The sequence below is a fragment of the Rhipicephalus microplus genome, chromosome X, assembly GCF_043290135.1.
Source record: "Rhipicephalus microplus isolate Deutch F79 chromosome X, USDA_Rmic, whole genome shotgun sequence".
In the NCBI taxonomy this organism is placed as follows: domain Eukaryota; kingdom Metazoa; phylum Arthropoda; class Arachnida; order Ixodida; family Ixodidae; genus Rhipicephalus; species Rhipicephalus microplus.
In genome coordinates, this window is record NC_134710.1 from 268,514,386 (window position 1) to 268,536,082 (window position 21,697).

The window sequence follows — 21,697 nt, forward strand, 5'->3', positions numbered from 1 at the left end:
CGAGTACCTTAGCCACTAGACTACCACGGCGGGGCGGCAAGGACAAGTGGATGGAGGAGTCAAGATTATGTAGCATCATAACCATACCGAACAGCCTTTGCTGTTTCTGCACATTGGGTAAGCAGAAGCCAAACAACAAAAAAAAAAGAGGGAGAATACAAGCTACCAAACAAGTGAAACATTGTTTTATTTAACACAAAAGCAGGCAAACATAACTCGGAATGAGAACAGCGATTGATAACAATACTTGTATAACAATAAATACAGCAGTGTCACTAGCAATATTCAACACAGCAAAGTTTAAAGGCTCCATCAGTTGTCAGCTTCGTAAACAAATTCAGGTAGTGGACGGTTCCACTTTGAAACTGCAATCAATGGCAACATATTAAAATAACACTAAGAAACTTATAATGAAGGACGAAAAGAGACAACACACATTACATATATAGCACTCTCACATTGCTGCAAGAGTGCTGCAATGTGAAGGTCTGTCTTTTTATTTTCAACATATATCTCATCATTTCGTCTTGTCTGTAAGTGAAGCCAGTAGCTCTCCAACTTCTTCGAGAGGATCTCTGGGGGAAACAAGAAAGAGGTTTACTCATGTGGCCCTGGCCATCCTAGTCGCCACCACAGTATTCAAGGAATGCTTGTTTGTAAAATCTCACATGCAAAAGAGCTGGTATCCTACAGTCATTTCAAACAATATTTTGTTCAAAACACTTGTCACATATATACCTGGCATGCATATCTGGTCCGAGGTTGGAAGAACCAAAGACACCCTCCAGGTGTGGCAGGTAGAGTCGAAGAAAGCGTGTTAACAACTGCAGCTGTGGAAGCTGGCTCCCACGCAGCCATGACGTTGGCAGCGTTGACACCAGCTGCATAAGCATGTGACACAATTGCAGTCAATGGACACACTTCCACTGCTGCCGAACTCTTCTTTTTTTGCAAGCCAACTTTTGATGAAGCCATTCGTTTAATATCTTTCTCTTATCCAGCCAGAGGTCAAACCAAAACATCACTGAGTAATGCCTGCACTGGCAGTGCAGGCCCAGTGCAGTTTCTTTCAAGGACATTTTATTCAAAGTAAACCTACTCAAGCGCAAAAAATACCAAACAATTTTTACTAAATACCACGAGGATACGTTCCATGGCAAGAATAACAAACAAAATAAGCTACAAATGAGCCTTAGAATGGCCATAGAAAGGCAAGTCACTCACGCGAGTGCACTTTTCAACTGTTTCAACATTTTCAACATTTTTCAACCCTTTGAGAGAGGCCGGCCTGTAAGGCCACAATGAGATAACGGTTGAGGAGGCTACACAGGGAGAGCTCCTTGAGTGGTTCTTCAGTCAGCAGACCTTGCCAGCTGAGCCCATTCTTCATTAGCTGCAACACATCATGAACATTAGTCTTTTACGCTGTTGTGATGACCCCGCAGTTACAGTGCATGGCTACTCACTCGAAAGGCATAGGTTCGATCCCAGCCATGGCAGTTGACGGTATCTCGCATAAGCTCGGTTGATAATAAACATTAAACTCCATAAACCAAACTAATAATAGAGTTTGACCACAGCCAGCTAATTATGAGAGTAAGTACAGTTTGAGATCGGCAACCTCATTTTTTAGAGTTTGTTTTTTGAGCCGTGAGCACAATGTGTGAGCGGTGGTCAGCTAGCTAACTAGCCACCTTGGCAGGTGCACAAACTGATGTCATTAGTGTGCATTTATGCAAGCTTTGTTTTGATAAGATGAAAGGTTGTTCTTCTTCTCGCTGTCAATACAAACCTTAAGGCAAGACAGGAACTGGTGGTGAAAAAAGACTGCACGCGCACCCAACCTGTTCTCCAACACCCTGTAAAGACAGCAGAATGTGAGAGGCCACAACAAAAAAGACCAGCAGTGTCACTAACTCTCTAGGGTATAATGGAATGTAGACATGTTCATCTAGAGCTCGGCTAACGTGTGCAGCCACCTTGGCGATGAAGTTCTGCAAGTTGTACGACAAGAAAAAAAATCAAGTTCTTCAGAATCATTAGAAAGAGAGATTAAGTTGGTAACTTCATTATTTTCTACTCTTCGAAATATTTAGTGAACTGTGCTATTATCTACACAATATGATTATATGCTGAATTATTAGACAGGACAGAGTACTTACGCAGCACAAATTCTGAACTATGACACCTCGAGCGAACAACAGCCATCTGCAGGCAGAAAGGCCCTGCTTTTACTAAATATTTGTTACATCTGTGCCAAATAAATTTGCGGGAGCCTTAATGCATTCATTACCGATATATACTGCGCACAGGCGCATGGGGGGAGGGTCTCCAAGGCCTAATTGTTTGAAGTAATGTCCTTCCATGGCAAAAAAGAAAACAAAAAAGTTGTCCAAGAATATGGTAGACTTGACATTTTTGGGGGGGTGAGAGAGGTGTGGGTTTACCTCTAGCCTACATGCCTGCTGCACAGTAGAGAACACGGATGACAAGCTCACGGAGACAAATGCATTACGTCTGTTCTACCATGCAGTAAACACAGATCATGAATCGTTGCCAACTGGCCAAACCGTCCACTTTGATTTGCTTCATGCATTCACCCAAGACAACTTGAAGGGTAGAGGCGTCATCATTATCATAATTAAAACCTAAATAGTCACGCTAGTTTTGGGACTGCATGTCTTGCTTCTGCAGCATTATTCTTCAGAGTCTTTGACAGCTGACCACGCAATTATTTTGTAATTCAGATGACATGGTGCATGGTGTGACTGTAGGACTCTGCCATGCACTACTGCATCTGTAAACAGGACTCCTTGCAAGACACGATGACGGTACGTGATCTTTTTTTCAACGTAGTTTCAAGCACTGGCGTGACTATGTTCTAAAATACTTGACTGCCACATGGAATACCTCGATTCCAGGTTGTCCCTGATTTGAGATCACGCGAGTTTTTGTATTGCGCACTGCATTTTTAAGGCCAGCTTGTGATGAGGCACTAGCTTACACCTTGATGAGAAAACACAGTAAAATGATGTACCAGGTGCACAGGAAGACACACACACACAAACAGCAAATAAAAGTGAGGCAAACCTGTAAGTGCCGACTCTGGGCATTGACAGTTGGGTAATCCTCGAGCAGCTTCTTGGCTGTCTACACCAGGTACAGTGTCTGGGTGCTGGACATGGGGTCCCAGACTTTTTCCTCTAGTGCTGCGCACAACTTACTAATTTACAACTTCCATCCGTCACTTCCAACCTTAGTAAGTACAACAACTAGGTGTGTTTAGTAACGTAAAATTCCACAAAGTCTCTCAGGTATACTCTGGCCAACATGCTTTAAAACAAATTTGGTAGCCTTGTTCTATGTTTCACAAAATGTGCATCAAGATGAAAGCTGTTTTGTGTTTCTCTAAAGTGCATCATGAGACAGCACAGCGACAGCCACTAGACACATACTATATGTTGTCACTGTGCTATCAATCTGTTTTTTTCTACTTGTCTAGCCTTTTGTAGTACTTATATATATTCATCCAGCTGTCTTGTATGAGTCCTAGAAAAGGTTTTTCCTTTACTTTCTTTGTAGACCTTAATCAAAACAGTGAGCTTTCTACTAAGCTCATTAAAAGTTTCTGAGCTCAGTGGTCAAGACCGCTTATCGAGATACGTAAAATCTGTTCAATGCAGCAATGACCTGAAGACAACCACAAGGGTTGAAGGACAGGACTTCTGGAGCAAGCTCAACCCAAGCTTGATATAAAATGGAAACTTAGTTGTTACAAATTTACTCATCTGCTCCTTGTTTTTTATCTCGAGCACACAGCCAATTTGGTTGTGTACCTTTTACTCCAAGTGTGGTCACTTGTCACAGAACAGATGCTTCACAAAGAGAAAGCTGACAGACCAGACATCTTTGGAAGGACGACACGCTCCACAATGCGGGGCAGGAGGCACAGATCAGGGTCTTCAGTTGTGTCTTCACCATAGAACAGGAGTGCATCATCCCACCCACAGCTTTCAGAACTCACGGGCTTCTGCACAAGGTATTGCCACACTATTAGATGAATGTCGGCCCGTGAAGAAGAACTTCCAAGGACAGAGTTCTTGCTGATCCAAACTGGCAGTTGCAAAAAAACGTACAATATGGCAGTGACTACGGCAATACAGAAAGCACAGATTATAATCGTTTAGGCTATGCTGAATCTGGTCATCTCAAATGGTTTTAAAATAGAACCAATCATTGTCCATTCCCACAGTTTTGAACTGTGCTCGCTACCTCTCATACACCCGCTAAAAATAAGGTCATCTTGCTGAAACCTACAGCATCTGCAAGACAATATCCATTTGCTCCCAAAAATATATCTCTTGCAGAAGCTGTAGCTTAGCACTTTGAGAATTGACAAAAAGGAGACATAACATTTACAGCACGGTAAAAAATTTGAAGTGGAATTTGAGATAATGTAGGCCTCCCACTATTTCAAAAAATAAAAGTAAATAAATAAATAAATAAATAAATAAATAAATAAATGAGAAGTGGAGACAGTTGAGGAATGGAAGTTTAGGCAAAGTGCAGCTCACAATAGAACACAATGCAGACTCTATGAAATCCTGGTTAAATGCTACTTTTCTCAATATACACAAAATTAAAACTCAAACTTTGACATTACCAAATCCAAGATGATAACTAGGGTTCTGGCCCTTAAATGGGGGGGGGGGGGGAGATGAGCTGCCAGAACATCACAATAGCATTGAACAATAGATACCATGTCAGGTCTTTGGCATGCAGTGCCATTTATTGTAACATTGTTTTTCTTCTGCCAAATAAATCTGATGTACAAATAAAAATGGCAGACTGAGCTAACCTACTAGTCTTATTGGCGGCATGAAAATACCCGTCATTAGAATGACGCTGCGCTTACTGCTCTGAAAAAAAAGGGGGGGGGGGAATAAAAATTAAAGAGAGCCAATTCAGTGTTGGCGGGTCCGAACCAGTCCAAAACTCCACAGCTGGCAACCATTGTGACAATACATCTCCCATATCACTGAGCTTTGAGTGCACACACTGACACTTCATATATTTAAGCATTACTTTGATCTGGCACACAGCAAACTTTGCTCTATGAAATCCTCTTTTGCTTCTGAGTTTTAGGTAGAGAAATATCGCTTTAAATAAATTCTGCAAAGCAATATGTAGAATAGAACTTTTTGGAGACAAAGGTACTACAATCAACAAACTGTGCTACAGTTTACAGAATGAATCGACCACCAAGTCGCATGGAACAGGCAGGAAGCAGGTTGCAGAAGAACATGACAAGCTGCATCTTTGCTATCCTTAAACAAAGACATTAATCAGTAAGTTTTATTTAGAAGACTATTCCTTGTTGAACACACTATAGACAGATATCAAATATTCCAGATTTCACAATAACAAATTTTTATTGATCTTGTTATAGCCAGAAGTGCTTCAAGAAATCACTTTCAGCAGCAATTTTTTACTTAGTTTTATATACTTAGTTTTGTTAGAGTGTATTTCCATGGTCACCTTAAAGATACTCAGATGATAGCATTACGATTGTCTTTAAATTTTGACTGAAGTGAATGTCACTGAAAGCAAGCACTGTTTAGGTGTTTAGATGTTAGCAAGCACAAACGGACGGGCGGACAACCAGACTAGTGGACGGACACATGGTGATATGTGGGGTTTAACGTCCCGAAACCACCATATGATTATGAGAGACGCCGTAGTGGAGGGCTTCAAAAATTTCGACCACCTGGGGTTCTTTAACGTGCACCCAAATCTGAGCTCAGGGGCCTACAGCATTTTCACATCCATTGAAAATGCAGCTGCCGCAGCCGGGAGTCAATCCCGTGAGCTGCGGGTCAGCAGCCGAGTACTTTAGCTACCAGACCATCGCAGCGGAGCCATACATTGTTTACATAATTCACCTTATTAAGAATACATCCTCATGGCAAGTAATCAGAACTTGACACTAACAGCAGAACCACATACGACTGAGTCATTGCTGTAGTCGATTCATTGAATTCTTCACGCCTCTGTTTCTTTCCAGTGAAAAAATGCAAAAGTACATCTAAAAAAAGTCCCTGTTCAATGGGATTCCAAGCAACCATCTGAAGTCGCACAAAGGGCACCAGGAGCTTGACCAAGCACAAAGGAATGTATGCCTGCACGTAAGATTCCCCGAAGTCCCGCTTCCAGCGCGCAAACTTCTGCTTCAGGGCAGCCACACTGCTGAGCTGCTCAGTGACATATTCAAAGACGTACCTTGCATCATCCAGGATTAGCTCTGCAATCCCAGACCCACCGATTAGCTGCTGAAAGGAGACTGATTAGCAAAGTGGCAAGAACGCTGAATCGGTGCTTATTGATTTCTGGAACAGCATATGGAAAGTGAATACAGGAGAGAGGGCAGACACACAGTGTCGCCTTACAACTGAAAAATTATTCGGGCCAAAAGCGTGAACTTATACACACAACTGCACATGTCAAATTAGGCCAACTGCAGGAAAAATTTGTTTTCTGAAGTAGCACACTAATTATTTTTGTGTGTGCAACATCGCAGTAGTTTGCTTAACACAAGCATCAAGTAGACTTACAAATGTAAAAAGCTTTGAACACGTCTTGGTGAATTGATCGTGGCATTTTAAACAGAACTATGGTATTCGAAAAAAATTGTGTGTACGAGTGCACAAGGCACAGTGAGATGCTGAATGAGAATGTGAACCAATCTGCAATTAAGATAGTGTTTTTGCAGGCAATAATTTAATAAAATGCGCACAGCATACAAAAATTGAGGACAAACCAGAAAGGAAGGGTCCCGTACAGGAAGAATTGTTGTACACTCATTTTAAGAACTAATCTGCAAAGGAACTTCAAGTGGATTTTTTAGAAAGCTTTGCACAAAAGGTGAACCAGCTGGTTTTTGCTGCATAGTAACACATTATTGGCAGTACCAGCACACAAACACACGGGATGATGAGAAGAGACACAAACAGCGCTTGTTTGTTTCTCTTCTCATCGTCCAGTGATTTTGTGCTGCCCATAATGTATCACCAACTAGCCCAACTATCAGCCCTGCTGCAAAGTGATAACCAAGAGACTGGAATTCGCTGAGGTGTCAGGCTGACATCATGGCAAAGTATTTTACAACCGCTTTAAATCAGCCGCCAAAGAATAAGCCGCACCCACTGTTTGTGTTCTCGTGTCAGCAATTTTCTACCCCGGGCCGCCTGGCCAAAAAACTAGGCATACCTACAGGGTTATAGTTATAGCAGTTTAGATGAGTTATGGCAGAACACTATGAACAACTGGCGATCAAAAGAAAAAAAAGAGGACAAAGCACTAATCGTTGACCCTATTTTGCCATAATGTACAGTGCTCAGGAAGTCAAATGCGACATCAAATTCTTGAGTATATTGATTAGTGTATGCAAGAGCTCAAGACAACGAAGTCTTGCCTCTGCAAATATGGCTGGTAAATGTTGGCAGTGATGCAAGTATTCAAGTCTAATCTACACAAATATGAGAGTAACTGAAAATAGAAGAAACGAAAGTGTGCATGTGCATCATATATCACTATAATTTCAAGTTTCAATCCTTATAAGTGCAAGTAAACTGACTAGCTGAGCTAAGAACTCGTGTATTTAATTTCTTCACTTTTTCCTGTTTGTTCTCTTGTTCAGCCATTCACACTATTTTACCAAAAAGCTTCACAGCTCAAGAAAGGTTAAATTTGGTTTAGTAACTTTTTACATGGCTACAAACTTTCTTTCCCAAAAATTATTATGGGTTTGATTTATAGATTTGTGGAACTTACAGGCAGATGACAGTTTTCCTTTTTTTGAGAAACAGCTAAGTTACACTTCTGTAGCGAAAAATGAAAACACTTTACCGTGCCCACATCACAAATTAGCCAACCCACCTCGCTCCTTGTCGAAGGACAGCCTGTCGGCATCGGGCTGCTCATCATATGTGAACATTCCATCGTGATGCACCAAATTCCGTGGTTGTGCTAAGCCTTGATGCTGGGCCTCACGAGCCTTGCGCTGCGCACTCTACAAACAGCACATCAGGTTACCTGGTCATTCTGATAACCATTTATTGATATTAATTATTGGCAATTAAATAGATATGTCTATTGAAACATATAAATACATTACGCACAAGGAGGCATGGACTAAATGAGACCACACTAAGATGTGACGTCGACACTGAGCCAACTGCATGCTACGTGAATGACTCTGTATGGATTAGTTAGAAAATGATAAAAAATAACTGGCTACTTCACCAGTCGACTGTTTTGCCTGCAAGTGAAGATAAGAGGGCTCATAGGAGGATAGCACCATTGGAATAATGCTTTTGACCGTGGGAGCCATCATTTAACCCTGTACTAGTGCTATTTACTATTGTAAACCCTTCCTGGTAATGCTAAGATAATCTCTGACGCCTGTATATAAAAGCCTTTTCAAATGTCTGTCTGCGCAATCATAGTGTACTGTTACATTGATTCTGTTCCAAAGTAGGCAATAAAATTATCTGGCTAATTGTACTTGCCCTGTTTACGTATACTTCTGCAGTTTGTTCTTGCCGAATTAGCCAGGCAACAGAAATACACTGACCAGCTCACGAATTATGAACTGGCGGGTAAATGCACTAGCAATGACGGCATATTATTGTCAAATGTGATCCCAAGAAGAGAAAACCCACCTGCGGCCTTCTCGTTCAGCTGCCCGCCTTCTTCGTTGCTGGCTGCCTCAATTATTAGCCTCTACGGGCTGGCCTCGCATCGCCTTCACTGCAGAAAGAAAAAAAAATTTAAAAACTCTGACTTCCGTGACTTCACTAGACAGCAGGATTATGAAAAGGTAAAAACAGGATGATACACAGGACAGAGCTGGTTCTTTCCCAAAAGATCATGTACATGACAGGAAGAAAAAGGACTCATGTTGATGCTGCTCAATAGTTTGCTATTTGCGAAGATGTACCAACCAGCCCAAATGGACACATGATTGACATCAAGTGACTCTTCCTATTTGAATCGCTGAATTCTGTGTGCTTATATTTAAATTCATGTTAAAAACCTCCCAGTTGGCCAAAATTTCCTGAGCCCTCCACTATAGCATTCCTCATAAGTATATGTAGTGGTTTTGGGACATGAAACCCAAACAATCACATTATTAGGGAGTTTTGAGGGAGGCTCAAAAGTTTGGATAACCAAAGCCATATGCATGCTTTGGGTCAAGCGGGAGCGAAGAGTTTTCGAAATTGGGTGTGCGGCGCTTTGGACACTCCCCCTATATTTTATGCCATTCCCGTCTTAGCTGAGAGCCGTCACTTCAGAGTGTGCCATCACGTTTGTCTGACGCAAAGCTTTTGGGGCAGGCTTTTGGGCTCCTGCCTAATTCGATTGATTGATTGATTGATTGATTTGTGGGGTTTAACGTCCCAAAACCACCATTTGATTATGAGAGACGCCGTAGTGGAGGGCTCCGGAAATTTTGACCACCTGGGGTTCTTTAACGTGCACCCAAATCTGAGTACACGGGCCTACAACATTTCCGCCTCCATCGGAAATGCAGCCGCCGCAGCCGGGAATCGAACCCGCGACCTGCGGGTCAGCAGCCGAGTACCTTAGCCACTAGACCACCGCGGCGGGGCTCCTGCCTAATTCGAGAAAAAGCGTCCCCAACGCAAAACCCAAACCTAGTTTGGGTACCGGGCATGCACAGTGGGCTCGATGCTATTTCTTTGGGGCCCCAAAACGAGTGGGACCTCACTCGAAAACTTTCTAATATTACCTGAATTACTTAAGACAGCAAGTTTATATCTGTTTGTCACGCTGTTTGTCACCAATCTGACGAAACCTAGACATGGAGATGACGCTGGGGCCTGGATCTCCGACTGATTCATCTGGTTGGTCAACAGGGTAGCGGGACAAGCAGTCGGCGTCCAGATGGAGGTATCCAGACTTCTAAACAACTGAGTAGGAGTACTCCTGAAGACGCAACGCCCAACGACCGAGTCGTCCAGAAGGGTCCTTCAGTAAAGAAAGCCAACAGAGGGCGTGATGATCTGTGACGACTAGGAACGGGCGGCCATACAAGTAAGGACAAAGTTTCGAAACTGCCCAGACAAGGGCAAGGCATTCTCGTTCTGTTATAGAGTATAGTTACGCTCCGACTTTGAAAGGAGACGACTCGCGTCTGCAATTACACGATCAGTCCCCCCCCTGAGTTGGGGCCAAAACTGCGCCAATGCGGGTGGTGAAGATGATGTACCTTGAACCTGTGACTTGGCAGGGCCCGTGATGATGCGGCCGCTGCGGAGCTTCGTGATGGGTACAGAGAAGGACCAGCACCTCCACCACAAATATTTTACGTAAACGAGACGGGAAGTGACTAGTTGGCAGGGTATTGACACCGATAAAATCGGAGCGCAGCACACAGTGAACGAGCAAACCTGTCCTCTTCGTCGTCTTCTGATCACAAAATGGTTCACCCTTCATGCGATAGCTACGTAGCAATATGACGGCCCTCGGTAAACCAGCAAGAAGGCGGAACGCGACAGGCACAAGTGATCCTTCCTACTGCGGTTTCAACATTTTTTCTCTGGTGCGCATTTATTACCCGTGCCGAATCTGTAGTTTCGGAATTGTCGGTGTATTGCAACGCCTCCAGGAATAAGCTAGCTCTACAGGAAGGCGGTAGAATAATAATAATAATAATAATAATAATAATAATAATAATAATAATAATAATAATAATATAATATCTGAGGTTTTACCTCACAAAACCATGATATGATTATGAGAGACGCCAACGTACAGGGCTCCGGAAATTTCTGCCTCTTGTAACGTGAATTGAATTCGCACAGTATACGCGGGCCTCTACCATTTCGCCTCCGCTGAAATGTGACCACCCGCGACCGGAATGGAACTCGTCATCTTCGGGCCGAGCACCTAGCCACTGGTTCTCGGTCGTGGACGAAGACGATCAATCAAAAGCGTTTTGGCTAAGGAAAGGCTTCACATTTTTATACAAGAGAACTGGAGCCGTATATTTGTCGCACTGAGGAAAATCTAATATACTTTATCATATTAGTGCTTAATTGTGAAGGGAAGTCAAAACTAACACATACGCACAGGCACCACAGATAGGGCTTTATAAAAGCCAGTGTGTTACGTAAGTATACCATACTGTGGGAGCTATTCCAAAGGTCTACAAATTTCGGCAGCAATGAGTTTGAGGGTTCCTAAAGACGAACTAGTTTTTTAAAACAAATCGAGAAAGCAACAGCATCCTTTTCTGTCTTGAGCGTCTTGCTCACGGCACTGGGTGTGTTCTGTATACCCAAGACACAGGTGGAGTTCTGTGCCCAATGATTAGCACTCAAATTTACAACGAGGCGTCATGAACGGTGGCAGTGATCATGTTTGTCTTAAAGTGACTGACTGTTCTTTGCTAAAGGAACCTTTTCCATTGTATAGACCTGTACCGCGGCGAAGGCGAAATTGCCTAAATAACTTTATCTTCCTGCGCTATTGCCAGCTGACGTAGAAAAAAACGCAAGCCTGAATCACGTTGACGTGATCGTTATCAACACCTTTCGTCACCAAGAAGATAGGTTGGCTACTTTTCCTGACATGTTCACACTTGTCCAAATATATATACCGCACTTTTTGTCGAGTACCTTTAGTTACCTAAAATTCAGAGTGGCCGAGAGCGCCAGCGGTACAGTTTCTCGGCGGCAGCCTGATCGGCCACTTCTTTCTGGGTCCATATCAGCCCCAAACACACAGGCAAAACACTTTATTAAGGGCTTGAGGATTCGGCCAGTGCAGTCACACAGAGCACCTCCGGCTTGCTCCATAAAAAAAAAAGTTCTGCTTGCATTTGACATTTTTCGTCATTCTCGGCTGAGCATTGTCGCTGCAACATGAAATTGTGCAAGTTTTTATGGTTGATCAAAAGGAAATGATGGTTATTATGTCAGCGCTAGTCAACGAAATACCATGTCCAAAATAAAGTTGTGTTTAAGTGTAAAAATGCCGAATGTGAAAAAAAAGAATATCGCATCAAAGCCTTCCGTTTAGGTTACTTTGCATATTAAGCAGTCTAAAGCTCTAATGAAATGCTTCTTTTCATCGGTTTCGTTAAGAAATAATGATTTGCACACTCTTCAAGCGCACATGCCGGGTATTGAATCCGGGTGAAGCCAATGTGCCGGCCAATTCGGCGCCTCCTTTAATTATTTCAATGCCAGTGCAAACGCGCACTCTTCATCGGGAGCCGTCGGTCCGCCTGAGTTCTGGGACGCGACGCTTCATGTTGTGCAGGGCTTTAGTGTGGGGCTGCTTGCGTCAACCATGCACTCGAGCGTTTTTCCATGGAGGGGCGATAGGCGTGTTTCTCTCTACTGTTTCACACATCTGTCAGATTTGTTCCTTCGGGCTCATTTTTTTGTGGCTCGAAGCACTGTCGCTGCCACCTTTCAGCGCTCTTAAAGTGAGCGCATGCTGTAGCGTCGAAGTGAGGCTTCCCCGCTGAATCCTCAAATAGCGTCGTGAACAGCAACACGTTATCTCAAAACACCGTGTCTTTTACGGAGCCAGCATGTCTACCAACATTGTGAACACGAGGAATGTAAGAAGTCGCCCCACGAATCTGTACACAACAAAACAAGACTTTAGTTCACATCCTTTCCGTCGTGAGGCATTACATGATGGGTTTTCTCCCCCATGACTTCAAAGCACACGCGAAGGCTTGGTTATGGGCGAGAGCAGGAAAGGACTATAGGACAGGGTTTTGCGAATCGTGGGATCGGGCCAATTCCACCTAGAAAATTTCAGGCCTGCTTGCTGTTTCTGCCGCAACCTCTGACGTCACCTTGTTTAGACCGCTGTGTCTCACTGCACAGACGTGCGTACGCTTGCTCTTGTCGCTCTACAGACGTGGATTGCCAAGCTTGATGAACGTTCTCGTGGCGCGCTGCTGTGCTTGTTGACGAATCGAGATGACCATGTTTTTTCTGTGTCTGTGAACTGCAGTGAGGATATGTGATGCGTTTTGTGCACCGGGTATTTGCAATGTCTACATCTGCAAATTCACACGCTGAGGCGATGCTGCGTTCGAATTGTCGCAGCAAAGAGCCGAAGTGGCGAGTGTTCTCGTTTTCTAAGGACAACCAAAGAACGAAATGGGAACGTGTCGTTTGTCAAGCTGACGTCAACGTCCGTTTTCTTCGTGATCCGAAGGTACGTGTGTCCGTACTACATATTTCTAAGTCATTTTAATGACACCATCTCCACCACGTTCTGTTCTTGCTCTAAAATAAAGATGTCATTTGTGCTTCTGACTTGATGTAAGCCCTGGATTTACAAATATAGTAAACGCACGTGGCAGTACGTCTTCAGAACAGGCGTTTTTCCCTATGGGTCCGGAAACATTTTGCCGTAAACATTAGCGACGTGGGCTTCTTTTGTTACTTTGTGTACATGGTTGAGAGAAATGGAAAGAATCCCGTTGCATTGCTTAGGCCTTCAGTTTCATGCATAGTATTTTCTTGCGCGTGTTTCCACCAGTTTATTACGGTATTATATTTTGGCATCAGTCTCGACAGCACCTTATCATAATATGTTTGCTTGAAACTTAGATGCGTGTAGACACTTATGGAAGCGCTTTCTTAAATGGTCTCCAAGTGTGTGAGCTCTACCTCAAGCTAGAATATTTAAGAACCACCACCAAATAGACCGATACAAGAGCCGCCGGTGCAATAGAAGCGCCCATGGGGTCTTTAAGCTATACCCACTACTAAGACATTTCCCAGGTCCGAAGCTATATGACCGGCTACGCACCTCCGAGAGAGGGGCCGGAGCAAAAGCGAAAACGCCGCTCCTTGCATCGGTGACGAAAAAGTTTCTGTGAAACAAAATATTTCGTTTCCTTTTTCAGTGGTCCTCACGCTGATATTGTGCTGAATAACGTACTTGTGGCAGCAGCTCACACTCACCTCCATAACTTAGTGTATATGAATACAGATGTTCGTAAGAGCACCGTAGTGAATTGATTGAAGTAACGTCACTTTGATTCTTGTGCGGTGCGTTGATCAATCAATCCGAAGACGATAAGTCCGGTAAACACATAAATATTGATGAATGAAACTGATTGCTGGCGACAATACACAGACCAACACAGTGATCCCGTACACGTATGCGCTACACGGCTACACGCAGTCTCTAGACACAACAGAGTCTCTCCCACGTGGGCTTATCGTCTGTCACACAGCCGACCAGCGGTAGAACTACTCGGTGGACGACCGAGAAGGAACGGCTCAGTGGCAGCCGTGCCTCACTCACGCCCACGTGAACGAGTCACTGTTGCGGCTAGTGACTGCGTGTAGCCGTGTAGGGCATACGTGTGCGGGATCACTGTGTTGGTTTGTGTATTGTCGCCAGCAGTCAGTTTCATTCATCAATATCTATGTGTTTACCGGACTTATCGTCTTCGGATTGATTGTTCAACACACCGCACATGAGTTAAAGTGACGTTCCATCAGTCTATTCACTACTCGTGCAAATAAAACGGCAGAACCTTTGCAAATAAGTGGGAATAGTTTCTCTGTATGTTTAAATATAGTTAGTGTGTGTGTGCGTGTGTGTGTGTGTGTGTGTGTGTGTGTGTAAATAAATGAAAAATTGTATACAATTTACCTTATTCATTTCGTCGCTTCGTAGGTTTATTAAACTTTGCTCTTACACATCAACCACACATTCGATAGCGCACAGTCTTTTTCGGGAAATAAATGGTCCGAATAAATGTCGAAGGGCTTTCAAGCGTAATACAGCACCTAAACAAGCGTCCTTTTTGACGCAAAAGGCACTATAAAGCTGTTAAGCATGTAAAACTCGCCGCGAACACTTTATCTTTTACCGGTACGATGGTGGCAATGAATTCATAGCCTCCCGTAGGCGCACTCGCTCGGGCAAAACGAGTACCGTCACGGTGGCAGTGAGCAGGCCTGAAAATATTCTTCTTGTTGGCATTGATCGGGTGCATCTGGCTGGCATTGCAAAAATAAAGGTGACGCTCGTCAATCGTTCGAACGCTACGTTTCGTGCGTCTGAGAATTTTTTAAGTCGCATGCCAAAACTTATGAGCTACAGCTCCGCGCATGTGCGGACGGTCTGGCACACTATCAGTCACAATCAGCGTATCACCGTTCTGCTAAGTGATCTGTAGTCGCAGTCACTGATGTTATATGTTTATACCAGAAATAACGAAGTCCAAGAATGCTTTTTGAAATGCCCAGTTTATGATTTCACAGAACATACCAGTCACCCTCTGCTTGGGGCGTATTCTCGCACAGAGCTACCAGGATTACATATATAGACATCGATATTTGTAGGCACAACAGCGTTGTACCTTTACAATTACTGTGAGCGATTCCTATTCCCTTCTTCTTCATTTCTAGTGTACTATCCGAAAATGACCTCAGGTCATAATAAATTATGCAAGCCTCATTTGGTAGTAGGCACCATATTTGGATTCTCAGTGTCTTACTTTCGTATCATAACGTTTAATTTTCTTTATCTACAACTTACTTAATATTTGCACCCACATTATAATCCGTCGAAATTTTTTCCCTATACCTCGTTGTGGGTAAAATCCATCTCTGCTTAAGCTGTAGCAAGATCATGTCGGCGAACAACAGCAACACCTCCGTCAGCAAAGAAGACGCTACCGAAGGCAACGTGACGATCGCTTCTTCGGAGCAAATTATCGATGAAGAAGACGACCTGGTGGACGAGTATCTACGCGAGGTGTTGAGCCTGGACCCAGAGGCGATGGAGCAGTTGTCTGTCTTGGACCAGGAGGGAACCCGAGCTCCAACCAACAGCGCCATCAGCGTGGAAGCGCGGACGCCCGAACTTCCCGCTGCGTTAGGCCCAACGCTGCGCTGCCGCGTCGATTCCAAAACCGCGTTTGCTAAGCGCCGGTCGCAGCCGACTGTAGCGGAAGGTGAGAGTTTCTTGAAAGGCTTCTCTTTTCAGCCTCGTGCTACCGAACGATCGTGGAGTACTTCCCTGGCAGCCGTTATGACCCGGTGCAGCCTTTGTCCCTTGCTCGGTGCTGTATATCTGGTTCAGCGCATGGGCTCCAGAATCCTCTCGTCCCTCTCATCCACTCTTTTCTGACGGCCCTGTCCTCTCTGTAGTGCCTAAAGCAAGATTATATTTATTTGTGCAATTATGTCCAGCGCAATCAGTTATCAAACAGATATGTTGTTCTGAGCTATTTTACAAGGTATTCTCTCCTATTTCAAGCCTGCCGTTTGCTGGGATAGCTGCTCTGCATTTGCATTACTTACAACTATGCTTATATTAGGTCGTCTATTACTGAACGGGGCCTACATGCAATGGGCTTAATTATGTGGATTGATTCGAGCAAAAACAGAAGTCGCTCTTGTGTCATATTTCAGTTCGCCCGGCTATTGAGCTGCAGGTCGGTCAAAGCGGACCCGACGTCGCATACAGAGCGTAGAAATCACGCCGGCTGGACTTTGACTGGGAATAATTTACTGTGTGAAAAAAAAGGTGGGGGGACTCTCTTGAGGCAGGAGCCGTGCAGGGATAGAAAATATTGGGCAGCTTTGCACTGGTGGTGACAAGTCTCCAAGAACAGTGGATCTGGCGGCATTCCTTAGCTTACCGACCGAGCTTGTAGCCTTGAGATAGCCGGTTAAGCTTAGATAAACGCACATGACCATGGCAACATTTCCAAAAACAAGTTCTTGATACGTTGATCAAGAGTGCCAGTTAAACAGGTGGTGCCACAAAAGTTTCGTAATATAAAAAGCTTACTGTAGGCTTCTCCTGTATGCGAAGACAATAAACATGAACTGTTAGACACAGTGAGTGCTTAAAATATATTTTAGTAATCTTTCAAGGTGTGCTCAAATTCTACGTTCTCGTGATCGAGGCCTATAGCTAGCGAGACTGGCAATGGCGTTACTACGTAAAAAACGTAAACAAAGTTTAAGTGACGTCAGAGACAATAGAGTAAAGTGCAATAAGCGGTGGTCGACAGGTATCACAGCTCTGATGCACCAGGCCAGCCAAGAGAACACTGGCTGAAATATACACCAATTTTTCCTGGACTTGATACCGAAATAGACAAAGTTTATCGTTTTTTTCGCCAAGTGCGTTGCATCACCACATAAAGCTGCGAAGGTGACATTAGAGAAGAGCAGTTCGTTCGCACACTTCGTCGACTTAGCATATCAAGCTGTCATAGCTACAAAGGGTAAACGTGAGAAGCCGAATTGCTGGAGTCACTTGTGGGTCTAACGTGAACCAGTCATGCACAGAAATGCTTTCGCAGAAAGGTGATGTGTTCGACAGGTCTGCTTGTGTAAATTCCCGACCGTGGCATAGTTCCAAATCTGAGGCCTTTTAAAACATTTTTTCTTTTCTGCCTCGGTCACTTATTGAAACCAAAGAAATGCATCCGTAGTTGTGGTCGCTCGAGATGTCACGAGATGTCCGGTAACCCGATACTCCGGAAGCATCTTTGAGTATACCTGAATACCGCACACGCTCATGTTCTCTATTAGAAAACTTTAGCGCTGAGTCTTGAAGGTTGCTCGAATGAGTGTGCAAAGGTATACGATGTATGTCCGGCCCACACGTTCAAGCTAGCCACAATATGAAGCTAGTGTCCGACTGAGTACGTAGAACTCTGACCGCTGTAGGAGCATGCTGTAATTGTTTTCCCTCTTCTTTCCTCGGAAGACTTTGGAAGCTAAACAGGGAGGGATGACATGGGGAAAAGAAGTTACGCGACGCGAACTTCATGACCTTGTCGAACGCGTAGTTTAATTTGAATGTAATTGTGAGTTAGCGAGCGGTCACGTGAAAACCTCTCGCGGAGGCCATTTTTGCTATGCAGTTTACGATGCTCAAACCAGCCAATGGCCGTTGATTGTCAAATATGGTGGTATTTGTAGAAATAATAGTTGATAATTTCTAGCTGGAATTGAGCATATATTGTAAATGCCCAGCAGCACGCGCTTCACTATAATGTTCGAATCGCGTCTCTTCAGGACCCACCAGCAGCGTTTTCCGAACATGCTAAGGAAATATTGCTGGACCCATTTAACGCGCGCGTTGTTAAGAGTAGTGGTATTTTGTGTTAGGCACTGCTTACCTTTTTCATCCCTGGACATTTTTTTATTTTGGTTAGAGTTTGTTTGTTTTGTTTTTCGTACATGTTTTTAATAGTTAAGACGCTGGAAGACTTCAAACAAAATGTTGAGCCAATGGTGCAAATATCTATATATTAATAAGGATGGCGTTGAATTAGGCCATCGGGGCCCAGTGGTCTTGAGATTAGAGAAATGGTTTGATTATTTCTGCGATTCGTTAGTGTACACAAAATCTGAAACGCCTTATTTATCAGTGTGATAGGCATTGAAACAACTTCTCTACTTCAACGGTGCTTATCCACTTCAGATTACCGGCCTGGGCGTCACCCATCATTTCGATCATCATTCTTCCAGCCACCATACTACTTCTTTGTGGCTACCACCACCGCAAACATGCCAACGTTTTTATTTTCTGCCAAAACTCAACTCTAAAAACACTCAAACATGCCACAGCTTTCCTTTCGATTGCAGTGGGATTCATTGAAGAATCTTTCTCGCAAGAATGAGAGCAGTTGTGGTTTTGTTCCCGAGGCGCTAGGAGAAATGTATGGTGGGGTCAACAGACGCCATCAGGGCGGAAAGGCTAAAAAAACAGTTGTGTATATCCACGCGAAAGAAAAATACATTGTTGGGATGTGAATATCTTGGTGCATAGTGGTTGTTGGCAACAAAAATGTTTTTGTCAATGACATAAGTGAAATAAGAGCTACAGGTATACCCACAACTTGGGAAACATAGGCAGTGGAGGAATAAGATGTCACTATCAAATATTAAAACAGAAGAAAGTAAGTTTGCGTCACCTTTAAATGTTATTGCTGTGATTATTAAAGGAACCTCGTGCATTCAATGCAGTAACAAACAGCTCTGTTTCCATGCAGTCGACCACAAGGCCACTGATGACAGCTTTTCGGATGTGGCGAGCAACGAGTGATGGTGTTTTCACGGGGAATGTTGCCACGCTCAAAGACTCCAGTTGATACCGTGCTGAAGTCTACACCCGCCGTGTCTGTCTGTGGCTCGTACTATCGCACTACAACGCTACACCAAGTCCCATCATTTGACTGAACAGGACCATGAACAAACGACTTCAAGTTTCCTCGTTCACGAGTTTGGAGAATTACCAAAGCGGGAGCTGGACGTTCGTACCTTGTCCTTGTCCCCCCAATTTTTGCTTAAAGCCTTCTACGAGTGAACTGCAGCTATGTCGTCGTTCAAAATTAAACTGCACATTGCCACCTTATACTGTTGCTTGTACAACGCCAGATTTTTTTTCTGGGTTTCAGACATCAAGAATGTGTACGTTAGTACAACGTAGACCAAATCTGTACACAATGAAAATACAGATTTGACGACTGTCACTCTGGATACTACAGGGCCCTGAAAGAGGATACATAGCTATCTTTCTCTTACCGCGGCGAGTTTTACGTGAAAATGAGTGTTCTCAGTTCTCATTGTACGAAAATTGGTTTAGAGTTCACTTATGCAGCCTGGCAGCCTATATAGCGCGCCATATATACGTGCAGTGTGCTTGTATACGGCGAAAGTGGGAAACATTTCTGCTGTGCTTTCGCATGTGTCAGCATGAGAGGCCCATTCTCTTTCTGCAAGTTTCACTCTGTGTTTAAACATCTGATAAATTTACTTCAACAAACGAAAGGAAGCTGGATCATGCCAGTGAAAGCTGGTCCATTCGTTGCTCTCATTTGAAAAACAGCATATTCGTACCTCTTAATATACCTTGAAAAGACCGACTTAAGCGTGATAAGACCGATCAATGGCGTGATAGGAGTTACACAGCACTACTCTAGGGCTTCTCAGTCGGGTCATCAATAGCCGCTTGCGGACGCTCAGAGTTCATAACACAGTAAAAGATTGTTGACACGCAGAAAGCGTCTCTGCGACGTCTCCTTCCTAAATTGCAAAGACAGCAGCTCCTGAAGGCCATCAACCTGCACTTGGTGTAGAGTCTGATTGCAAGGATCAGGATACCTAAGCACATCAGAGGTTGTAACAAAATTGATTGATTGATTTTTGGGGTTTAAGGTCCCAAAACCACCATTTGATGATGAGAGACGCCATAGTGGAGGGCTCCGGAAATTTCGACCACCTGGGGTTCTTAAACGTGCACCCGAATCTGAGTACACGGGCCTACAACATTTCCGCCTCCATCGGAAAAGCAGCCGCCGCAGCCGGGAATCGAACCCGCGACCTGCGGGTCAGCAGCCGAGTACCTTAGCCACTAGACCACTGCGGCGGGGCAAGTTGTAACAAGGCAAATGCTTGGGTTTGTTGGTTGTACTTCATAATGAAACGGCAGCGGAACCACACTAAGAAGTAAGAAGGTACATGAAATACAGCGTTGACTCACAACTGCATTTTTTTTATTTGAGAAAGATACCCGCAAGAACAATCACGATAGGCTAACCGCAAGCACGAAATGAAGGAATGCACATATAACTTCGTATCACTATTTAAAAAGGTTTAGTGAAGCACAGCTCTACGTTTCGTGTACCACATTTCCTCTGTAAGTGTGCAGTTGCTCTGACGTCCCTTTATGGCACCAGGGTTACGATGCAGATTCGAACCCTTCCTTAGGCATGGGCAGCCCCGACACCGAAATCGCAAAAACGCACGCGTCCTGACTACTCCATGATTAAGTTCAAGCTTAGGTTGACGCGGCCTCAGCCAAACTCCTCGGACAATGGAGCCCCAAGAAAGCTCCCTCATGGAAGCAGCCATTGCTGGATCAAGTACATGTGGATTGTGCGACGTAATAGAAACCGGGTTAGTATTCTTGTCCACATATCCAAACAGAAAGGGTAACTCTTGAGTGTGCGTTTGTCTGCGTCATTAATAAGTTGAAACATGAAAGTTTTTAATGTCCGAACACGATAACATTTAGGTGGGACTGGCTGGTGCGTCTTACTTTAGCTGTATCATATTCCGCTGAATGAGACCACATCAAATAAATGTTCATTCACAACTTAATTTGCCGTTTGCCAGTACTTACGGTAGCCATTCTGAATAAGTTCTGCGTCGATAGCTTTTCGAAAAAAAAACATGAGTGAGATGATTGAATACTTAGCAAGAACGCTAGTGTATATAGACGACGTCCTATAGTCAGAAAAGGTACCGGACGAAAACACGATGAGATACTAGCCCACTGCGTGCTGTGAAACCTTCAGCGTAAGCCAAGAGTGGGTGATGTGCTCATCTCGCAACACAGCGTCAGTCCTTGTCTCGTCTATTCTTTGTGGTCCGTCCTGGTTCACGTGGAAGTTATCAAGCTATGTACCTATAGTTATTTCAAACAATGCAGAAACGGGACACAGGAGGGACCACACAACGCAGGCGCCGATTTCTAGGAGATATTTATGGCGTGGTTGGGAAATATATGGATAGAAAAAAAAACACAAGAAAAGATCCATACGTAATAAAGTAAACATCTAAAAGGATGACTGGGTTGCAAGCTTTTAAAGTTG

At 43.9% G+C, this 21,697-nt stretch overlaps 2 protein-coding genes across 2 annotated transcripts; one reads left to right on the forward strand and one right to left on the reverse strand.

The window, feature by feature from the left end:
* Positions 1-517: 517 nt before the first annotated feature.
* Positions 518-14,027, reverse strand: LOC142775248 (intron Large complex component GCFC2-like). Its single transcript, XM_075876598.1, has 7 exons — positions 14,022-14,027; positions 7,936-8,068; positions 6,084-6,301; positions 1,845-1,994; positions 1,271-1,393; positions 739-881; positions 518-575 (listed from the first exon to the last, which is right to left on the reverse strand). The coding sequence occupies exons 1-7, from the start codon at positions 14,025-14,027 to the stop codon at positions 518-520; spliced, it is 831 nt and encodes a 276-aa protein (XP_075732713.1).
* Positions 14,028-14,542: 515 nt separating this feature from the next.
* LOC142776109 (uncharacterized) lies at positions 14,543-20,152 on the forward strand. The gene is made up of 2 exons (XM_075879089.1): positions 14,543-16,030; positions 19,094-20,152. Exons 1-2 carry the CDS (start codon positions 15,706-15,708, stop codon positions 19,144-19,146), a joined length of 378 nt encoding a protein of 125 aa, XP_075735204.1. The 5' UTR covers positions 14,543-15,705; the 3' UTR covers positions 19,147-20,152.
* The last annotated feature ends 1,545 nt before the right edge of the window (positions 20,153-21,697 follow it).